The sequence below is a fragment of the Vulpes vulpes genome, chromosome 4, assembly GCF_048418805.1.
Source record: "Vulpes vulpes isolate BD-2025 chromosome 4, VulVul3, whole genome shotgun sequence".
NCBI classification, from domain to species: Eukaryota; Metazoa; Chordata; class Mammalia; order Carnivora; family Canidae; genus Vulpes; species Vulpes vulpes.
In genome coordinates, this window is record NC_132783.1 from 113752146 (window position 1) to 113773138 (window position 20993).

The window sequence follows — 20993 nt, forward strand, 5'->3', positions numbered from 1 at the left end:
GCCAAAGGTCACAAAGTGAGAAGGTATCTGACCCTAAGGATGGGAAGTCCCAGGCTACCCTAGACCTCTTTCGGCACTGTAAGAGACAAACATTAGGTTCTTTAGGTCCCCAAAGGGCTCCAGCTTAAGCCTGCAAGCCCAACAGGGGACTGGGGCCACCAGCACCTAAATCCACTTCTCCCTCATTAGCTTACCTGCCTGCTGGGTACTCAGCGTAAGGGAAGAAGGGCAAAGCACAGTCAGGAATCAAAGCACTGTTTATTGAAAGGCAATGCTCTAGGGCCACCTGCACCCCCAAGGCCTGAGCTCTAGCCAGCACCAAGCCCAGGAGGATTTTGCCTCCTCTAGCATATCCGAAAGGATGGAGGAAACCGTGAACACTTTATAGGACAAAGGACAGGCAGGAGAGGGGAAAAGGAGGTGGAAAAAGAAGGGACTTTGTACAGGCCCTGCTGTAGGGCACAGAGGAGAGCTGAACGGGGCATACACCACCCATCCAGGTAAACAATCTTTCCTTACCCTTGCAAATCAGGGCTGATGAGCTTGTATGACACTTCCTTATCGATTGCTGTGTCTAAGTCCCAAGTAGTCTGACGTAGGAAGGGCAGATGTGATTTTCTCTGTATCACAGAACATAGAACTGACTTGCTCCAAAAATATCAACCTTTTTTTGAGATCCCAGCCCAGAGTTCCTACCACCCTACTGCAACACCTGACTAGTGGTAACTGGGCTACTGAGGGGTCTGTGTGCCAGGCACTGGGGAAGTAGTGATTATAAGACAGTTCGTACCCTTTGAGGGCTCAGCTTATACAAGGGCTTTAATCTTAAACTCCACATGAGACTGCTTGATCCTGACTGCCCAAGATGCTGAATTGAGGATCTCGGGCAGTAAATGGGCTCAAGAAAAGCCTAAGACCAAATTACCAATGTCTGCGGTGGGTATCCCATTTGGCAAGGATTGAAAAATGTTCTTAACAACAATGTAACATGTACTATGTACTGTGGAAACAGAAATCAGGTAAGACTGCCAAGGATTTAGAGCCCATGAAACTAGTAGCAGATTCTGAGAGCAGACGTGGGTGTGATGGGGTCAATGCTCTTTCCCTCCAAAGGCTGCTCTGTCCCTATCTCAGAAAAGATCTGCAACCCTTAGGTTAGGCCTGGGCTCTTCTGGAGGGATTAAGGCAAGCTCCACAAGTGAGAAATTATGGGACAGGTACTTCTGTGGAAAGAGCACTGGGCCAGGAGTCAGGAAAACTGCTGACCTCACACCCAGCATCAGGGTGGTGCGAGGGTTAAGAGCCTGGGCTCCAACAGCTCTTCTATCTTGGTGACTCTGGGTTTCTGTAAATGAGAATAGTTCCTATACTAGTGGGACTGTGAGGACCAACCTGAGTTGCTACTTGTAAAGTGCCTGGAAAAACACCTAGCACGTGGTAAGCACTCGTATTTGTTAGCAATTATCTTGGAACTTTAGAGGTATCTCAGTGTATCCGAGCAGGCTTCATTACTGGTTTGTCTCATTACAAAGCATGCCTGTACTTTAGTTGTTTTATTTTTCATAAAGGAATGCCCCGATGAATTCAATAAAATTGACTGCAGAAAAGATTTTTTTTTTTTAAAAGGCCACTAACTAATTGTCCACCCCACCCCAAGCTGTTTCTGAAGTGAGCCTCCTATTAGGTACTTAGTCCTGGAGGTTTGCTCAGTGCCCCCACCCTTCCCAGAACCATGCTTTATGCTCTATCTTAAAGAGCTCATCAGCAAAGCAGAGTAGATGGGTGAGCCTGTTTTCTGGAAATTTAGAGCATTTCTGGGCAACACCTCCTCCATTTGGGCAGGCTTTCCTGGCCTTCTGAGGGCTCAGGGTGTGTCAACCGCTGGCCCATGTGGGGGAGTAAAGAGAGCTGAAGGCTTGTTGTCTGGAGGACCAAAACGGCAGCGTGTACACGATCAGCCTTGGAGGCTGGTGCTACTAGACCTACATTCCTGTAGCACCAACCATGCAAAGGGGCTGCCGTTTCTCTTTCCTTGAAAGAATAAAGCAGAATAAAAAGAGACCAGCACAGAAATCATGATTCCCTTAGTGCCATGTGGGAGACTCTGGCCAAGAGATGGTCTGAGTTTTCTATAAAATGAGAAGTAACCAGATGGTTTCCAAGGCCCCTTCAGATTCTGGTCTTCCTCTAGGATCTCCAAAGAACTACCACCGTAGAGGGGCAATGGCAGTGATGATGCAAATCAGGGGGTGGGACAGAGAACGCCTAGAATGGAAGAGAACATTCCAGAACAACTCCAAGCCAGCTGCTCAAAGGGAACTTGAGCAGCCTCTGCACTCCCAGCCAGCAGTCCAGTATTTCCAGGCTACCACTGCCCTCAACCGCTTTCCCCATGCCTGGCAAGAGGACCTCCAGCTTAGGGGACAAACTGCTGTGCTCATGGCTCCTGGAAAGACTGACTGAGTAAAGTATCTTTAAAAAAAAAAAAAAGTTTCTGGAGCTACCACTGAGCCCTTACTATGAACTGTCACTGTGCTAAGTGCCTCCCTTGCAATATCTTAATAGGAAGACTGGATGCTTATCTTTTCCTTATTAGTTGTGATTTAAAGGAAAAAAATGAACAAACTGGCTTTACCAGTTTTAAACTCTGATCCTGAGTATGTCCCTTAATCACCATAAGCCTATGGAGAAGGAATTTCTCTGTAAGAAAGGGCCAACTACCACCCACCTCAAGGGCACTTGTGAGATATGAAATTAAGAAATGTTTTGTAAAGTCTTCTAAAATCCATCCCAAATGTAGTACCAACTCTTACAATCCAAGCACTTGATGAGTAAGACTAGACCCTAGGATAAACCAATGGATGGTGGCTTAGAATCCTCAGTTTTGGCAGGTGCCACCCTGGACAGTATCCTACCTCAGGGCAATAGAACTCCCAAAAGAGTGCAAACCAAGTCACCCCCTCATTCCCTAGATAGGCCACTCCCAGCCTGTGGAGACTTGGCTCAGCACTCCTGAGTGCCACAGTAATGGGGGAGAAGGCCAGCTTCCTTGGGTTCTCAGTCTTCAAAACCTCAATCATCAAAAATCCAGTCCCCTTAACCTGAAGGCTAATCCAAGGTCTGCTGCTCATCCCCAACTGTCCTACGAAGGGGTAGGGAGTGGCCAGAAATATGTGAATGATACACTTAGAAAGGAGTCCCATTTTACAGTCTGAAAAACCAAAGCACAATTTTTTGTGGGAGAGAGGGAAGAAAAAATTGAAACCAAGCTCCTACAAATCTCAGAACTGCTAAGGAATGAGGTTCTTGCTACAGAAGTGGCCTGATGTGAAGCATATACATCTGTGCAATCGCATGGCAGTGGGGGGGGGGGGGGGGGGGCTGTTTAGCAAAAAGTTATTTTAGAAATTTCTAAGTCTGAACCTCATCTAGGTCAAATTATATCCCTTTCCACGCCAACTCTGACCTAGCTGTCTCTTCTCTACCGGGGATGTACTGTGGGCTTGGGAGAACCCCAGAACAAACCCAAGTGAAAGCCTCTGTCCATCCCACACTGTTTTTTTGTCTTCTGGCGAGCTGCAAACCCAAGCAGTAAGCTCTTGGGGGGCAGAGAAGTATGGCAGAAAGAGCACTACCCTGGGGATCAGCGTACTTGTGTTTTAAACCTGCTGTCCCGTACGGCAGCCCCAGTCAATAGCATTCCCTACGTGGGCCTGGTTTCCTCGGCAAAGTATGTACGAGGTGTGTGTGGGCATGGACACATAATGTGCATTAATTCTGGAGTGGGTTCAGTGGGCTCAAGGCAACTCCAGGTGCCTGCAGGGGGCAGTGAAGGAGTGGAGGATTCAGAGGCAGTACAGGTTGGGGGGGGGGGGATTGTTTGCCAGCAGTGATTCAACACTGGCCAGCTCCTTAACCTTTTTCATCAGGAAAATGCTACCTTCATTACCAAGGGCTGCTTTGAGGATTACCAGCAGGTAAGTGTCCTTGAAAGCATATGTTTCTAAGTGTGTGTGGTGGTGGTCGGTGTGTGTGTGTGTGTGTGTGTGTGTGCACGCGCGTGCAAATACAGAGGAGATACTATGATCCCATTTTTAAAAAAAGTATGCATATGTATATACACTTACAATCAAAGTAAGTATAGAAATGTGCTGTCCAGGGCAGCCCGGGTGGCTGAGCGGTTTAGCGCCACCTTCAACCCTGGGTGTGATCCTGGAGACCCGGGATTGGGTCCCGTGTCGGGCTCCCTACATGGAGCCTGCTTCTGCCTGTGTCTGTGCCTCTCTCTCTCTCTCTCTGCCTGTCTCTCATGAATGAATAAATAAAAATAAAATCTTAAAAAAAAAATGTGCTGTCCAATACAAGAGTCACTAGCCACATGTGGATATTGAGTTCCTATCTTACAATGTGGTTGGTAGTCCAAACGGAGAAATGCTTTATGTATTTATTTATTTATTTATTTATTTATTTTTAAAGATTTTATTTACTTATTCATGAGAAACAGAGGAGAGAGAGAGAGACAGAGGCAGAGACACAGGCAGAGGGAGAAGCAGGCTCCATGCAGGGAGCCCGACGTGAGACTCGATCCTGGGTCTCCAGGATCACGCCCTGGGCTGAAGGTGGTGCTAAACCGCTGAGCCACCCAGGAAATGCTTTAAATGTAAAAGACATACCAGATTTCAGACTTAGTACAAAGAATACAAACTATTTCACTAGTAATTTTTATGTTAATTATATGTTGAAATAAGAATCTCTCTGAATATCTTGGGCTGTATCATTTAAATTGATTTCATCTGTCTTTACTTTTTTAAAACTATGGCTACTAAAAAATTTAAAACTATACATATATCCTGTGTTGTATTTCTATTAGGCAACACTAGTCTAAAAGGATGTGATTGCTTAGTACTGTTTATGGTAGTTAGTGGGCATTTTTCTACAATGAATTGGTGTTTAAGTAAGTTGAAAAGATTTCCCCTACAAAAGAGGTTAAAAGGCCCAACACATAACAGTATTTCGCATCCCCTTTGGGAAGAGCCAGAGAGCCTCCCAATGCCTGTAAAGAGCCACCTCCCTGGCCACAACGGGCTCGGAGGCCATGCCTGAGAAACCACAAGGTCAGCATGGCTCTTTCCAGAAGCAGCAGGTGGCTTAACAGAGCTGAAGAGGAACATCTCTGGGGAAAAAAGGGTCAGGGCTCCTCTGTGAGATGAGAAGTTCCAGGGCCTGGCTCGCACCCACTAAAGGTGGCCAGGGGACAGAACTGGGAAGTCCAGGCTGGAGCACCAGGGTCCTATATAGATTCCTGCTGCCTGGAGATTTGTACAGGTCCTCTCTCTCCCAGAAACAGTTTTCCAGGTAGGGTATGTATACTTCCGTGGTGCAGAAGAATGCAAAGCTAGATGTTAAGTATTGTGAGGAACTCTGTAGTCAGCGTGCCAGGAGCCGAAATCCATCTTCTTACTTAATACTAATACTGTATAGCCTTAAGCAAATTACTGAACTTCTCTGAACTCTTCTGTTTTCTCATCCATAAAATGAGGATCAGAACTGTAGCTAGTTCCCATAGGGTATTTGTGAAAATAAATGAGATAGTGTGGTAGCTCAGAAGTTTGATAATCATCTTGGAAGTGGAGGGTCTGGGGCAGTCTGGCCTGGTTCCCTAGGGCATCTGTCCTCAAGGGAAGCTACCCATGAGGCAGATTCTAGGACACCTGGCTAAGCCCAGGGACATAATAAAGGCACATTAGATTAATGACAGATAAACAATGAATTCTATAAGCCTTCTTACAAGTTATGAGAAAGGGAGGTCCAGCCAGGAGAAGTGAGGGAGCAGAACTGAAAACAGAACTTGGATCCACAGGTATCAGCTTGCTCTGACCCCACCCTGAAGATCTTACCTGAAATTAAAAAGCCACTGTAGTTTCTGACAAGAAGTGTGACACTGAGAGCCCATGTCAGGCCATTCCCCATCCGTAGGCCCCACCATCCTTGCCTCAGCTCCTGCTGGTGGCCGCATGCTATTTACCCACACTATCATTCCACCTCCACCCTGGGGCATGGAGCTTGAGATAGGCTAGGGGAAACCACCTAACAGGGAAACTCCAATATTCTCCTGGCCCTGGGGCCAAGAGACCCAAAACCAGAGAAAACATCTGCCTGCCTCAGGCCATCCTCTTATTAATGGGCACAATACAACAATAATTCAGCTTCTGGACAGACAGGAGGAAGTAAGAAACAGCAATCAGAAAACTTCCTCTTTAAGTGGCCTAGTCTCAAAGGAAAACAGTAAGGTAAAAAAAAATTGGGCCCAGTGACCATGCCATTATTCACTCCTTTCCATCTCTTTCCCAGACTACTGTAGAAGTCTCCAAGGGATCTATCTCCCTGCCCTCCACGCCAGTCCATTCTGCATAGGACCAAGTAACTCTCAAGCAGAAATGCTCTCTCTCTCAATGCTTTCGAACAGGATCCAAACTCCCTAAGTGGGCTTCCCAAGGCTGCTCGATTCTGAGTTTTTGGGCCCCTCACTTTTTTTTTTTTTTGGAATTTATCTATTCATGAGAGAGACAGAGAAAGGCAGAGACATAGGCAGAGGAAGTTTTCCAAGCTTCCTGAGGGGAGCCCAATGTGGGACTCAGTCCCAGGACCCCAGGATCAGGACCTGAGCCAAAGGCAGACACTCAACCACCGAGCCACCCAGTTGTCCCTGGGCCCCTCACCTCTTATCCATCCGCACAGGCCTCCTGGTCCGTTCCTTGCAGAATTCTGAACTCATTAACATAACACGTAGTACTTGCTGTTCCTCCAGGCAAGAATGCTCACCACCATGCTTCTTTCTCATCAATCTCATCTCGACTCATCCTGAGATACCTTCCCTGACAGTATTTGAAGCTGTCCCCATCCACATATCCCCACTACTCTAGCACACTGTCTTTGTTTCTCTCACAGCACTTACCACTATAAGCAGCTGCCATGTAGTATTAAAGATGGCTGCAAACTGCACTCCTCTCATTGAAAGGCAGGGCCCATCATCCCTTCCCTTCATTCTCAGCAGACTCTGTGCCCTCTATCATCACACCATGCTATAAGTGATGTGCTAGTGCTCAAGTCCAGGACCTTAGTATATTGACAGCATCTACTTCCTGTCTCTTGGAAAAAACTCTGGGAGCACTAAGCCACTCACAGTAAGTCCTACTACTCTGAAACTACCAGATTGGAGAGGGTACCTGAGGGCACTCTAGTTCAGCTGAACTCAGCCTTCCAGCCATCCCTGCCAAGGTACCAAAAATACGAGCGAAGCTTGGTGGGCCCTCCAGACCAGGCCTGTGCTACCTCTATCACTGCCATATAGAAATCACCTGGCTGAGACCTGTCCTAATCCTGACCCACACACGAATCAGTGAACAAAATGGTGTTTTTTTGTTTGTTTTTTTTATCTTACTCTAAGTTTGGGGTGATTGGTTAGGCAGCAATAGATAGCAAGAACTACCTTGTTGGTTTACTGTGTCTCCCCACTAGAATGCCAACTACAAGGGCAGCTCCCTTGTCTTGTTCCCAGCAGTATTCCCACAGTCTCATACTTAGGTTTCTCAAATGTGTTGAATGATTTTCACTTTGGTGGTAGCCAAGTTAGTTCCTTTCGTACAAATAAGGGTTAGGCTCAAGCCCTTGTGCTCTTGATTAGCCTGAGTCTGAAGAGTTTCTTGGAGATGGGTCAGCTTCCCTTCCACTGAGCTGGTCAATACTTTGACCCTGGACTCCACAAGACATAGGTTCTAAATCTGAGAGCCAGAAGCGGAGGTGTGGTCTCAACAGCAACCCAGTGTAACCACGTACAGGATGGGAGAATCTTCTCAATGACATTTTCATCAATAGATGAGCCATTAGTTTACACACTGAGACGGGTACCCAGAACCTTCTGGGGCAGCTCATCTTAGCCCAGCATTTTCCGAAGGCCTAAGGCAGAAAGAATGTCTCATGCCTTGGTAGAAGAATCCCAAAGCCTTGGCCAACCTCTCAGATATAACACTAAAGCTAGTCCAACCAGGTGGGGGAAAACAATTCCCTCTAAATGAAATCTTTCTCAACACACTGCAGTCTTCATCTCCAATTTGATACACCAAACTTAACCCTAGCAGGAAAGGACCTTGAAAGACTTTCTGGTTTACCTACTTTCATTTAGAGAAGAGGAAAAGGAAGTCTAAGCAAGCTCAGTAAGTTGCCCTAAGTGTCTCAGCAAGTGAACCAAACAGCTAAGACTAGATCTCCAGTTTCCTGCCCAGAGTTCTCTGTCCTAGCCCTAGTACAGGGCTCACACCAACAATGGTAGGAGGAACAAGCCTGCCTTGAGGAAGTTTCTCTCCAGTGTCTCTACCCCTAGAGAGAATTCAATGCTCCAAAGACACCGACCTACTCAGGATTTTTTCCCTTTTTGTCTGAGAACTAGTAATACCTGTCCTACTCACTCTCCCATCTATGGTGTTTGAGCTGGAAGGGGCCTTAGAGATTGAGATCAAAGATGCCATACCCATTTTACAGATGTGGTAGGGGAGTGAAGTCTCAATGGGACCTAACATAAGCCAGTTTCCCCATCTCTTAGCTCTCACACAGCTCTGGGGCCTAAGGCCACAATGCCTAGTGGTGTCCTTTCTCCCCATAGGTAAGGAATCCCTTCTAGGGGCTCCAATTCCTGCCACAGACCTTAAAGTCCCCCCCCCCCCCCCTAACTCTTCCCATAAGGATGCTCCTCAGCTTGCAGGCTGGACAGACTGCTATTCTCTCTTTGTATGATCAAACATACAAAGTCTGGGCCCATGGGACACATGCTGGTGTCCAAGTCTAACGTGAGGTAGGTACTGCCACTGGACAGCACTCATAAAGGAAGAGATTCAGCAAGGCCAGCTCCTCTCACTTTTTTTCTGTAACAGTTTTACTGATATCATTCACATATCATGCTATTCATCCAAAATATAAAATTTAAAGTTTTGTTTGTTTGTTTTTGCATATTCATACCGAGTCTGTTCTCTTAGACAGAAGCTGCAAATTTCAAGGTTTCCAGATAAATTTTCGTGGAAGGGGGGAGGGGGCGCTTGGGTGGGTCAGTTGATTGGGCATCTGACTCTTGATTTTAGCTCAGGCTCAGGCTATGATCTCAGGGTTGTGGGATCGGGCCTCATGTCAGGCTTTGTGTTCAGCATGGAACCGACTGGTCCCAGTCCCTCTGTTCTTCCCCCCACTTTCATACACGCACTCCCTCTAAAATAGATGAATAAAATCTTAAAAACAAAAAAACCTGTCAGTTGGCTGGAACGGACCTGAGGATGTAAGGTGAGAGATGCCAATTTTGACTTCTGCCTTTCAGGATGTAAGCCCCATCATGACAGCCCCTAAATTACCTACCCCCGCATTTCATGGCCTGACACCTACAAGTACTCAAGAATTTCTGAATGAGGGGCACCTGGGTGGCTCAGTGGTTGAGCATCTGCCTTTGGCTCAGGCCCCCAGGATCAAGTCCGCCATCAGGCTCCTTGTAGGGAGTCAGCTTCTCCCTCTGCCTATGTCTCTGCCTCTTTCTGTAGGTCTCTTATGAATAAATAAAATCTTAAAAAAAAAAAAAAAAAAAAAGAAGAAGAATTTCTGAACAAATCTGGGCAAATACTTTTGCAAATCTGCAGCTGCACACCCGTATAGCAAATCACCATCCAACCTGTTTAAAATATTATTACCACATCAAGAAACTCAGTACACCTCACGAGCAGCTGAATCTATTTGGGGGCACTGCTGAAAGTTTTTTCTTGACCCTCTATCCCCCATTTGCCCTCAGAGCTTTACCCATAGGGACACAGGAAGGAGGTCTATTCAAACTGTATTTCAGAACAGCCAGCATTTCCACCCACCCCAAGCTTTGATTCTTTGGGCAAAATAATTCTAGTTCCTTCAACCATTCCCTCCTCACAGAAAGGTGCATGCATCTCAGCAAGCTACCTCCTCTGTGTGTTCCTAATTTCCTGTCTCCCTCCCACATTCTCTAGCAGCAGCGTCCGGCTCCCCACACCCAAGAACCTTGCTCTCACCACGTCCAAACTCTACCCCTACATTCAGCACCACTTAGGGGAAAACCTAAGCCAGGCTATTCCATGCACATAATCAATACCTCTTCCTCAAGCTGCTGTTAATGCATACATTTACAAACAGGAAAAGCAGAGACCTCCACTCCCCCAAACAAACCCAAAGCTGGAGAAAGACATCAAAGACAGAATAAGAGCATTTCACTTCAAGGCACCTGAGCCTATTTCTCACTGACACTCTATTACTAGTGCATTCCTAAGCACCACACTCTAGGCCTCTTGCTGCAGAATTACAGCCCCCAGCGACTCCTTATGCATCCCTCTACTGTACAGTTCCCTGACAGCACATGACTAAACAGAAGGGATCAAGGGGCAGAGGATCCAGGAAGACAGAGAAAGGCTGGCTTTGGCACCTGACCTCTGTTAACAAATGAAGACATGGGTCAAAACCAAGTCCTCAACACTCTCAGAACTATCACTTCTTACTGTTTGCCAGGCTCCGGCTGAGTTCTCATGTTCATCTACCTCATTTTCAACAAGGACTCCAACGCCTGACTACTCTAGATATAATTCCATTTACTGAAGCCTGTAAGTTACCAACCTGTCCAAGGGCACTCAGTTGCTAAGTGGCTGGGGCTAACTCAAACTATGCCCTACTGACTCCAAAGTCCCTGTTCAATTACCCCATTCTACTTCTTCCTCCAGAGGTGGAGTGCAAACAGAACTGAAGTAGAAGGCAAGAGGACTGGGTTCAAGTCTCAGCCTCTCTTTGAACTGTGATCCTGAGCAACTATTTCCTTTCTAGGTCTGAAGTATGTAACCTATGATCAAGGGGCTTAGAGTCAATGACCCCTATGATCCCTTCCAGCTCAAAATACTCCTTCCTCTCAAAAAGAAGGGAGAGGCACCTGGGTGGCACTGTAGGCCGAGTGCCCACTTTTGGTTTCAGCTCAGGTCATGATCTCAGGCTTGTGGGATCAAACCCAAGGAAGCTCCACACTCAGTGTGGAGTCTGCTTAAGACTCAAACTCTCTGCTCCTCCCCTACTAAATAAATAAATAAATAAATAAATAAATAAACAAACAAACAAACAAACAAATAGAAGAAGGGAAAAGAAATCCCAGCCTGAGAGCACAGTGGTGGGGAAAGAGTGGACAACTGGGAATTGCGCCGGGGGAGCCGGATTATAGCCCCACATTCTCAGGGACTCACTATAGCAGTTTACCCGTGGGCAAAAGCAGAGCCATTACTCTCAGCACAAGTATAAAACCCAAGTATAAAATCCACTGAATTAAGCACAAGTATAAAACCAACTGAATTAAGCTGAGGGGAGGTGGCTCTGATGGAAGGAAACCTTGGGCACATGGCTGGCTATCTGTGGAAAAGCCCAAAGGGCCAAGCTGCAAAGTGGCTTACAGCAGGCAGCCTGTGAGTCTCGAAGTCCTGCCACATGGGTGCCTCCCCTATTAGAAGTGAGAGTTGCCATGCCAGTCCACCTGTAAGCCTGTCCCCTGCTACTACTTCCAGGACTTCCTCCTCTTCATGCCTATGCTGCTACATCAGGGTGAAGGAGGCTGGTGGCTCTAAGCTCAAGCATGAGCTCAGCCTCAGCCAGTCCGTCAGGAACCCTACTTCTTCCAGCAACTGAGATGCATTCCAGCTAATGTGGCCTTCTGAAAGGTCAGAGAAATCTCATAAGCTGGAGCTGCTCCCTACATCTAAAGGATGACAGCTGATAATGGCCCAACACTTCAGGAATGACTTGGAAGTCTGCTCCCTTTTGTAATCTGGGAACCTTGCCCCAAAGGATCAGACAGGAAACCCCAAACCATCTACTTTTAAGATGTTCTCATGTGGCCAAAGTAATTTTTCAAAAGAAAAAATCTGACCATGCCACTCTCTCATTTAAAATCTTTTATGGCTTCTCACTGCTGTCCAGTTAAAATCATGATCTTTCTAAGTCATCTACACTATAGCCACAGGGAATTTACTCAATTCCCTGAACCCCTAGGGCCTTTGCTCCACCAAGAATGAGCTTTCTTTTCAGACTTTTTCTCAAAAGACTCTTACCTATCCTTCCCATTTCAAGTGATTTGTTACCCATTGCTTCCTCCACAAAGAATTCTCTGACCTAGGATTGAGAACCCCATCCCTTTCTTATATGGTACCTTCCATACTGGACTGAGTGCATGTATTCCTTCCCAACACAGACTTTTGTAATCTACCGTGGCATTTTCTTTCTTTTTCTTAAAGAAAAGATTTTATTCATGTATTTCATAAAAGACAAGAGAGAGAGAGAGAGGCAGAGACATAAGCAGAGGGAGAAGCAGGATCCCCATGGTAAGCCCGATGTGGGATTCAACCCCTGGGCTCCAGGATCACGTCCTTAGCTAAAGGCAGACGCTCAACCACTGAGCCACCCAGGCATCTCTACTGTGGTATTTTCTATGCCAAACTCACCATGTGCTGCGTGATACTGTCAAAGTATGAGATTCACCCATTCATTCATTAATTAAATGTTCACTGAGCCACCTACTATGTGCCAGGCATATTGTAGATGCTGGGGATACAGCAGTAGCCAAATATTGAAGTCCCTGACTCAATGGTGATAAGAACTAAGAAGAAAAATGAAGGAGGCAGGTGGGATGGGGATACAGAGTACGGGATGGAGTCTTGCTATTTTATAGAGGGTGGTCTAGGAAGGCCTCTCCATCACAGTGTTCTTTAACAGGAACTTGAAGAATGTGACAGTGTGAGCCATGTGGCTATCTGGGGAAAGAGCATTCTAGAACCCAAACTCTGAAACAGAGTATACAACATACTCTAGGAGAGGCAAAGACCAATGTTGCTGGATGAGAAAAACAGTGCAAGAGGTTAAAGCTTGGGGGGAATGGGTGGTATAGGGAGCCATATCAAGTGTAGATTACAGAATACTCTAAGGATTTGGGATTTTATTCCATGATGAGAGATCTTGAGGCAAGAGTGACAGGAGATCAGGTAGGAGGCTGCTTCAGCAATCTGGATGAGAAGTAACGGTCTGTGGATTAGGCTGGTAAAAGAGGAGGTGGTAAAAGCTGTCTAACTTTGTATCCAGTTTTTAGGAACCAAAATGATGTACTGGTAAATTATACATGAGGTAACAAGGATGACCCCAAGACTCTTAGGCCAAGCAATTAGAAGGGTAGTTGCTTACTAATTTCTGAGTCTCATTTTCCTCATCTTTGAAGCTGGGATAAGAAGACTACTCACTTAGCAGATTATATGGGCTAGAACACAGCAGGCACCCAGTAAGTGCTAACTATGGTATCACTATTACTTATCTTGGGATCACCAGGAATTTAAATAAACTGGTGCATGTGAAAATGAGAGGAAAAACCATACAGAGCCCAGGTGGATCATTTATCCAGATGGCTCCTGGCCACAGTGGGACTTCAGCTTCCCCCAAGCAGCTTGCAACTTCATTTTAAAGCAGAGAAAAGACTACTTTGAGTTACTGGAAAGCATGTCTAGAGGGTCAGGTGGTTATCACAAGTATGGACAATTATTACAAAGTGCCCTATAAACACATTCTCCGATGGATGGGGTCATCTGAGTTTACTAATAGTATCTCATACTGAGATGGAGAAGCCCCTCACTACACATGACAGATTTATATGGCTGGCTTTACAAAATTCATCAATAAAGGCCCATACTCCTCACATTCCACACCTACAGCTTTGCCAGTCCAAAGGTGCAGCCAAAAGAAAGGTGCCATGTCAAGACTGTCCCCATGATTCTCAGAAAATCTCTCAGGGAGACATCCTAGGCTATCTGCCACAAGAAGTTGGCCAAATGGTTCCGGTAACTTCTGCAAATAGCGCTACTTGAAAATTAAGCTAACTCCTGATTATCCACCCTCATTTTAGAAAGTCATGAATAACCTGCCAGAAGGGGTCATTGAAACTACATATATCTGGCTTTGGAATGCATCTTCTGGAACATAAACCACTTATACCTGTGTGGGAAATTTTAACTAATGAACGGTGCTACCTCATACTCACATTAATTTGATCCTCAAAACAACCTCAACATAGGGATTACTCCCATTCATAACTAAAAAAAAAAGAGGTTAGCAAGCAAAGTCACCATGTGAGAGCAGAAGAGGTACTCTGTCAATGTTCTGATTCAAATCCTATCACCACCTATCGCTCTGCTCCCTCACCCTTTCCTATGCTTTTATTAGGCAGGTTTTAAAACTTACTTCCTTTCATGAACCCCCAGCAAGGTAAGGCCATCCTCTCTCCTGACCACTCCCCACCAGGTAACTCTGGACCAGCCAGGAGTGTTTGTGAACCCAGAGTGAGGCACCTGTGAGCCCTCTGGAGGCCCCAACACCCTAATTACCCCCTTTGTAAGCTTGTCTTGGATTTTGCAAACAGGGGCACTCCCATCTGCCAAGCTCTCCATTTTAAAGAGGTTTCTGTGGTTTCAGGCCCGCTCCTCCTCCTCTCTCCACCCGCCTCCCTTTGGGAGGGAATGAGTGCTGAGTAACAGCTCTAAAATGCTTACTCTAGCCTAGGTCCCACTGCAGACAGGGGGGTGGGTCAGCCAAAAGACTCCACCCCTCAGGAGGTTCAGGGTTTCAGACTGCAGAGACCATCCTATACCCCCTTAGTCCCCCAGCCTGTACCTCAGCCCTAATAGGCATACTTCTCTCTCCCAAGCAGGCACTTACTTCCCAGGGAAGTATAAAAAACTCCCCACCCAAAGTTGAGGGGGTTGCCAGCCTCCCCCATCTCCCCTTTAGGGGGTCCTAATTGTGTGCTTTCCTTAGAAGAGGAGAAACTAATTTGAACTGCAAGAAAACAGCTTTAAATTCTCATTTATGGAGGCTAACCTAGCAGTTCTTAGCCAAGGGTACACAATATAAACAGTAATGGAGCTCATCGCTCCTGACAAGTAATTCCTTACAATAATTTAAAGGGATCAGATTTCCTCAGTTGTCACCAAAACGTCTTCTTGAAACTGGTTCAAATCAGGATTCACACAAGATCCACACGATGCACTTGACTGATGTCTCAACTCTCTTAAGAACTCATTTATTGATGATTTGTCCCACAGAATCTCTCACATTCAGAAACTAAAGGACTGCTACCTCATGGTCTATCAACTTGTTCCTCTATACCAACAGATCTAGGGCTCTATTAGGTTTGGGTTCAATTCCTTGGGGGGCTGGAGTGGGGGGGCAGTTTTCACAGGCAACGCTGTGTACTTTCTATCTAGGCGCCTCAAGGTACATAATGTCTACTTGCTCCATAGTGTCTGATATGCACCTCAAGTGATCTGCCTAGGTTCCTAAAGCCAGAAGTCTCTCTAGGCTATCACAAAACTTGGATTCAAAACTGAGTTCTTAACGGCTGTGGCCAATAGGAAAAAGAAAAAAAACATATAAAAAGCTCTGTTTTGGTTTCTTTCTTTTGTGTGGGGGTGGGGTGGGGCGGGGCTATTGAAAAACTTTTTTTTCCGATACCAAAAATACTCTGAACACATTTAGAGTTAATCTGATTCCCTCATTTTCAGATGAAGAAACAGAGGCAGAGGAAGCATGGGGACCACAACGCTGGTCACCAACAGAATCAAAAGTGGAATGAACATGCTTAATAACGGTTGTCATTTATTGTAAAAATTTTTAAATAGCAATCATTGGATAGGTAGCACTTATTAGAGTGGTCTGTGCCTGGCACTCTGCTAAGGGCTTCATAAACATTACCTTCTTTAATTCTCACAACCCTTGCAACAGTAACTCATTATTCTCCTTTTGGGGATGAGAAAATGGTGGCTCAGAGAGGCTGAGTAATTCACCCAAGATCGCACAGCAAGTTAGAAGCAAAGCTCAATATATACAAATATTAAATCATTAGTTGCCAATCTGAAACTAATAATCAATTATACCTCAAAAAAAAAAAAAAAAAAGAAGCAGCAGTAGCAGCAAAAGAAACAAAGCTGGGACTCAAAATTGCAGACTGTAGGATTCTACAGCAGAGCTCCTGCTTCCCACTTCTCATGGTGGGGAAGAAGAGGCCAGGGTCTGAAGTAGCTCTGATGCTATACTGAAAACTGATACCCCAGATCCACACAGATGACCCACCCTCGTGCAACTAGGAGGAACCTGGGAAAGGGGCTAACCCTAGGAAGAAAAGTAGAGAAAGAGAGCAGAGGTTTGTTGTTTGGGGCCAGCTGGGTGGAGTGGAGGATCCCTGGGGTTGCCCTGGGTTAGCTGGGATTATAACTCTATTTTGTGCCATCAGTTAGCTGCACTTCAAAGGAACACACACAAAACATAAATATTCAAGTCTGAGACCCTGCCGGACTTCTCCTTAAAGTCAAGAAGACTATATATACGAAGCTTACTTTTCTTATGACGTGCTGTTAGAGGTCCCATGCAGCCAACCCAATGACTCCCCTGCTGGGGTGGGCAGCTTGTGGTGATGACATTCTCAGGTCTCAACCCACTGCATGTGCACTGGCCACACAAACTTTTAGCTCAGCCACGGCCGTTCCCCACAGCCCTTGAGAGTACACGTGCACTCTACCAAAAGTAGTTTTTATGAAACGCAAATAAACAAATTAAAAAATATTTTTAAAACAGTCATCACACCACATTCAGAAGCAAAAATAGCCAATTCCTTGGGTCAGCAACCTTTAAGATTATCCACAATACGTCCTTCCTGTCTGAGGTAAGGAGAACTCCATTTTTGAGGAGATGGATCCCATATATTTCATGGAATACTGACACAATCCCAGAAAAGAAAAGTACTGCATATCCTCCACCACCAACCCCATCTTACAGGTGGAGAAGATGGCAACCCAGGAAAAGTCCTGGAAAGCCCTACAGTCTCCCAGACATGGTATAACAGCTACTACATGTCAAGCATCGGGATATCACCACAGTGAATGCTGACAACAACCCTATGAAGCAGATAAATCTTAATTTACTCCCTATTAGACAAATGGAGAAGCTGAGACACAGAATGGTTAAGTTACTTGCCCAAGGAGGCACAGCCAGCAAGTGGGAGAGCTGGCATTTGAGCGAATGCTGTTTTAACCCCAGAACCTTTGCAGTGTATCGTTTCTCACCCTGCTTCTCTCATACTCAGTAGTTGTGGCTAGAATAAGGAAAAAAAAAAAAAAAATTAAAGGTCTTCAAAATATTCTAGGGGAACGTAAGTCCTGACTTAAGAATGGGGGGGGGGGGATACTGGAAAACATCTTTTATTACTAGTTACTGCATGTGTCCCTTAAAGCACTAAAACACTAGCATCCGAGCCAAAAGGAGGGCTAAAAATAGGCATTTGCAGCAAGCTCTGGAAAGCTTTTAGCTTGCTTATGAGGCACTCATTTCTGTGGACTCCCAAAAACATATGCATCACAGAACACAAAAATTCCCAAGACCACACTGCCACTCCATTGGTGTCACATTCAAACTTGTCTAAGCTGCAAATAAAATCAGGACTGAGAAACTGCCTTAGCAGTCGATGTAGACTCTCCAAAGAAAGGGCCACCAACTAACCTTACCAGACAGTTCAATCACAAAATTCTCCCTCAAAAAGCATCCAGGCCCTAATAACAGGCTTAAGCAAAGAAGCTACTGGATTAATTGAAAGTTAAGTCTGTCAAAGACTAGTAGTCCAAAGGTTCAAAAACCAACGAGCAGACAAGACACTTTCTTGCCTTAAGACTCCTGAAAAACAAAAACAGAGCAAGACTACTAGGCTCAGAATTTTGCTTTGGGCACTTAAAGCAAGTTGGCTTCTCCACTCCAGGGAAAGGCGAGATGCCAGCCAGGCTGTCTTCTTCCCACGATCAATAACCCCGGTGACGCACCCTATCAAGGGTGCACTGCACTTGCACAAAATGCCAGCTCAGGCACCCAATACCACCTGATGTCACGGCTGATTTAAAACCCACAAGGCAGGTTCACCATTAGCTAAGCAGCAGCAGCAGCCAGGGTGAGTAGCCCCATTTAAACTTCTGAGGAGTGCTCTCTCCTGGGGATGATTATACCCCTTTGAGTTTAAAGACGGGGGAAGGACCAAAGAGTGTTTTAAAGTTGATTTCCCTCCCTCTGTGGGTGGATCAGGAGGGACATGCAAGAAAATGGAGGTTTCAGCACTGCCCTTTGCATAAGAGGGTTCTGGAAGGCAAAGGGGGGAAGGGGAGAGGGCAGAAGGAAGAGAGAACACGGTTTGAGGTATTATTAGTAAACGTCAACGTCCCCTCCTCCAAATGAAGCAACCTTCAAAGAAATAAAAATTGCAACATGCTATTTTCAGAATTGGCTGTTCTGGTTTCCCTAGGACCCTACCACGTACGAGTGGATTCTACTCCCCACCTCGAATGTGAAGGCCTTAATCAGCTCCCTCTTCAACCTCGACCAGTCCCCCTCGGCCGGCGGCTGCAGAAAGGGAGGAGTTGGGCCACGGCGCCGGGGCCGTTGCAGCCACAGGCCGGCTCCGCTGCGGATCCACTTCCACAGGGCCCCACACACCGAGCGCGGCGCCCCCGCACGCCCCGCGCCCCAGCCGGCCACCGGGTCCGGCACCGCCTTCCCCCCGCCCGCGCCGCGCCCGCCCCCGCGCTGACACGGCTCCGCGCGACCTCCGCCGGCCCGGGGCCGCAGGGCCGACGAGGCAGGGCCGACGAGGCAGGGCGCGGGCAGCGCGGCGGCGGTCACATGCCGCGGCCGCGCGGGGAGGCCCCACGCCGTCCCGGCTGCGGAGGAATGCCGGGAAGGGGCGCCGCGCACACGCACTCCCCGCGCCGCCGCCGCCGCCGCCGCCGCCGCCGCCCGCACCCGCCTTCCACCCCGAACGCTCGGGCCCAGCGGCCGCGAGCAGCCCGCGGGCCGGCGGCGCGGCGCATGGCGCCCAACTGTCACCCGCCCGCCCGCCCGCCCGGCGCGGCCACTCCCTCCCCCGCCGCCGCACGCCCCTCGGCGCGCCGCGTGCCCCCGGCCTCGCCGCCCATTTTCCGCCTCCCCCTAAGCGGGTCCCCCGCACGCCCGCCGTCGGCCCCCTCTCGAGGCGGAAGGTCCCCGGGCCCGGGAAGGGAACCCAGCGAACCCAGCGACACGCTGGGGCTCCTCTCCCCGTCCTCGTCCCCGTAACCGACCCCCCGACCCGTCGCCCAGGGCGACCCCACCGCCTGCGGCCACCTACCAGACAACAAAACTCGCTAACTTCTAGAGCCCGGATCCGTGGGGCCGGCGCGACTCCCGGCCGGAGCTCCGGCGCCCCTGACATATGCTCACGAAACCCTCACAACATGGGGCCGGCCGCGGCGCTCCCGGGACGCGAGCGCGGCGCGGCGCGGGGCGGGGCGGGGCGGGAAGAGGGGCTTCCCGGGAAGGGGTCCGGCCGGGCCCCGTCCCCGACACCCACTCGCGGGGGCGGGGGCGGGGGCGGGGGCCCCACTGCCGCCGGCGCCCGCCGTCCCCCGCGGGGTAGGCCCGGGCCACGCCGCTGCCCGCTAGCCGCCGAGGCCCGGGCGCTGGCCGTGGGCGCCCGGAGGCCGGGCCTCGGCCGGGGCGGCTTCCCGAGCGTGTCGGGGGCCAGGGCACGGCGGCCCCGGCTGAACAGGCGGCATGAAGAAGAAAGGAAGAAAAGAAAAAGCCCCGAGTCACGACGGCCGGCGGCGGACCCCCGGGCCTCAAGGCCGCTGGGGGAGGGGACGCCGTCCTCCCCGGAAGAGGTCCCGGCCCGGGAGGGGGCGAGCAGGCGCACCCACCTGGAGGGGACTGTCCGTTCACCGCGGCCAGCACCGGCGGCAGCGCGTTCTTAGTCCACGGGTTCACCTTGGGCGGAGGCGCCTCCACGAAGTCACGGCGCCCGGCGGCCGCTGCTCCGCCGGCGCCCGGCTCGCCGCCGCCCTCCTCCCCGTCGCTGACCGCCAGGCCCTCGGCGCCGGGCGGCGGCGGCGGCCGCGGGCTCTCGCGCTCCGGCGGCCCGGCGCCCTCCTTGTGCGGCTTGGCGCAGAGCGGCCGAGGTCTCCGGGCGCCGCCGTCCGGCTCCCCCCCTCCGACGTCGTTCGCCCCGGGCTCGCCCTTGCCCTCGGCAGGCGGCGGCGGCGGCGGCTTCTTCCTCACCAGGCCCCCGTGCTCTTCGGCCTGCAAGAGCGGGGCGCCCCCCGGCAGCAGCGGCTCCACCTGAGTGGCCATCTGCGCGCCCGCCCCCCCGGAGAAGCCGCCTCCCCCGCCGCGAACTTGGCTCTCAGGGCACCCGCGACGCCTTCCTCCGGGCCGCCGGGCCCCAGTCCCTGCGGAGAAGGGCCGGGGCTCCCGCTAGGCGCGGCTCCCCTCGCGGTCGGGCGCCGCCGCCGTAGGTCCGAGGCCCGCTGGGGGGCGGGGGGGGGAGGAAGGCCCCCCACTCTGCGGTCCAGGCCTCCTCGGCGCGCGGCCCCCCCCGCCCGTTCCTCGCACGGCGCCCCCACCCCGAGCCCCGCAGGCTTCTCGTCCCGTCCCTCCCTCCCCCCCGCCGCCGGGGCGGCCCGGGCTTCCCGGCTCGGGGGCTGCAGCAATATGGACGGACGGGGGAGAGGCGCGGCGAGCCGAGGCGACCACGCGATCCGCGGCAGGCGGCGGGCGGGCGCGCGCCTCGCGACGCGGCGGGCGAGGGGAGGGGACGGCGCGGCGGGGACGCGCCCGCCGAGGCCGGCCCTGGGCGGCGGGCGGCGGGCGGCGGGCGGCGGGCGGGCGGAGGCGGCGGGAGCGCGCGCGCACGGCCCCGCGGCCCCGCGGCCCCGCGGCCCCGCCCCCGCCCCGCCCCGCCCCTCGCCTCCGAGGCCTCGGAGCACCGCCCGGGCTGGGGGGTGAGGGGTGCAGCGACCGGACGGGGGCGAGCACGTGCCTGATGCAATTCGGGAGGGAGGGCGACGGGGGGCGGGCAGGAG

The 20993-nt window shown here is 50.0% G+C and overlaps 1 protein-coding gene across 4 annotated transcripts in view; it reads right to left on the reverse strand.

Annotated features, from left to right (window-relative positions):
• LARP1 (La ribonucleoprotein 1, translational regulator) overlaps positions 1–20431 on the reverse strand; it is a 52895-nt gene extending 32464 nt beyond the window's left edge. For 2 of the 4 annotated variants that reach the window (XM_026008131.2, XM_026008119.2), the window contains exon 1: positions 19833–20431. In XM_026008131.2, the coding sequence (XP_025863916.2) occupies positions 19833–20262 (430 nt within the window). In that variant the 5' untranslated portion in view covers positions 20263–20431. Of the gene's footprint in view, positions 1–18438; positions 18638–19264; positions 19394–19832 lie in introns of those variants that run through there. The other 2 variants (XM_072756775.1, XM_026008124.2) reach the window with 2 other exon arrangements.
• Between the last annotated feature and the right edge of the window lie 562 nt (positions 20432–20993).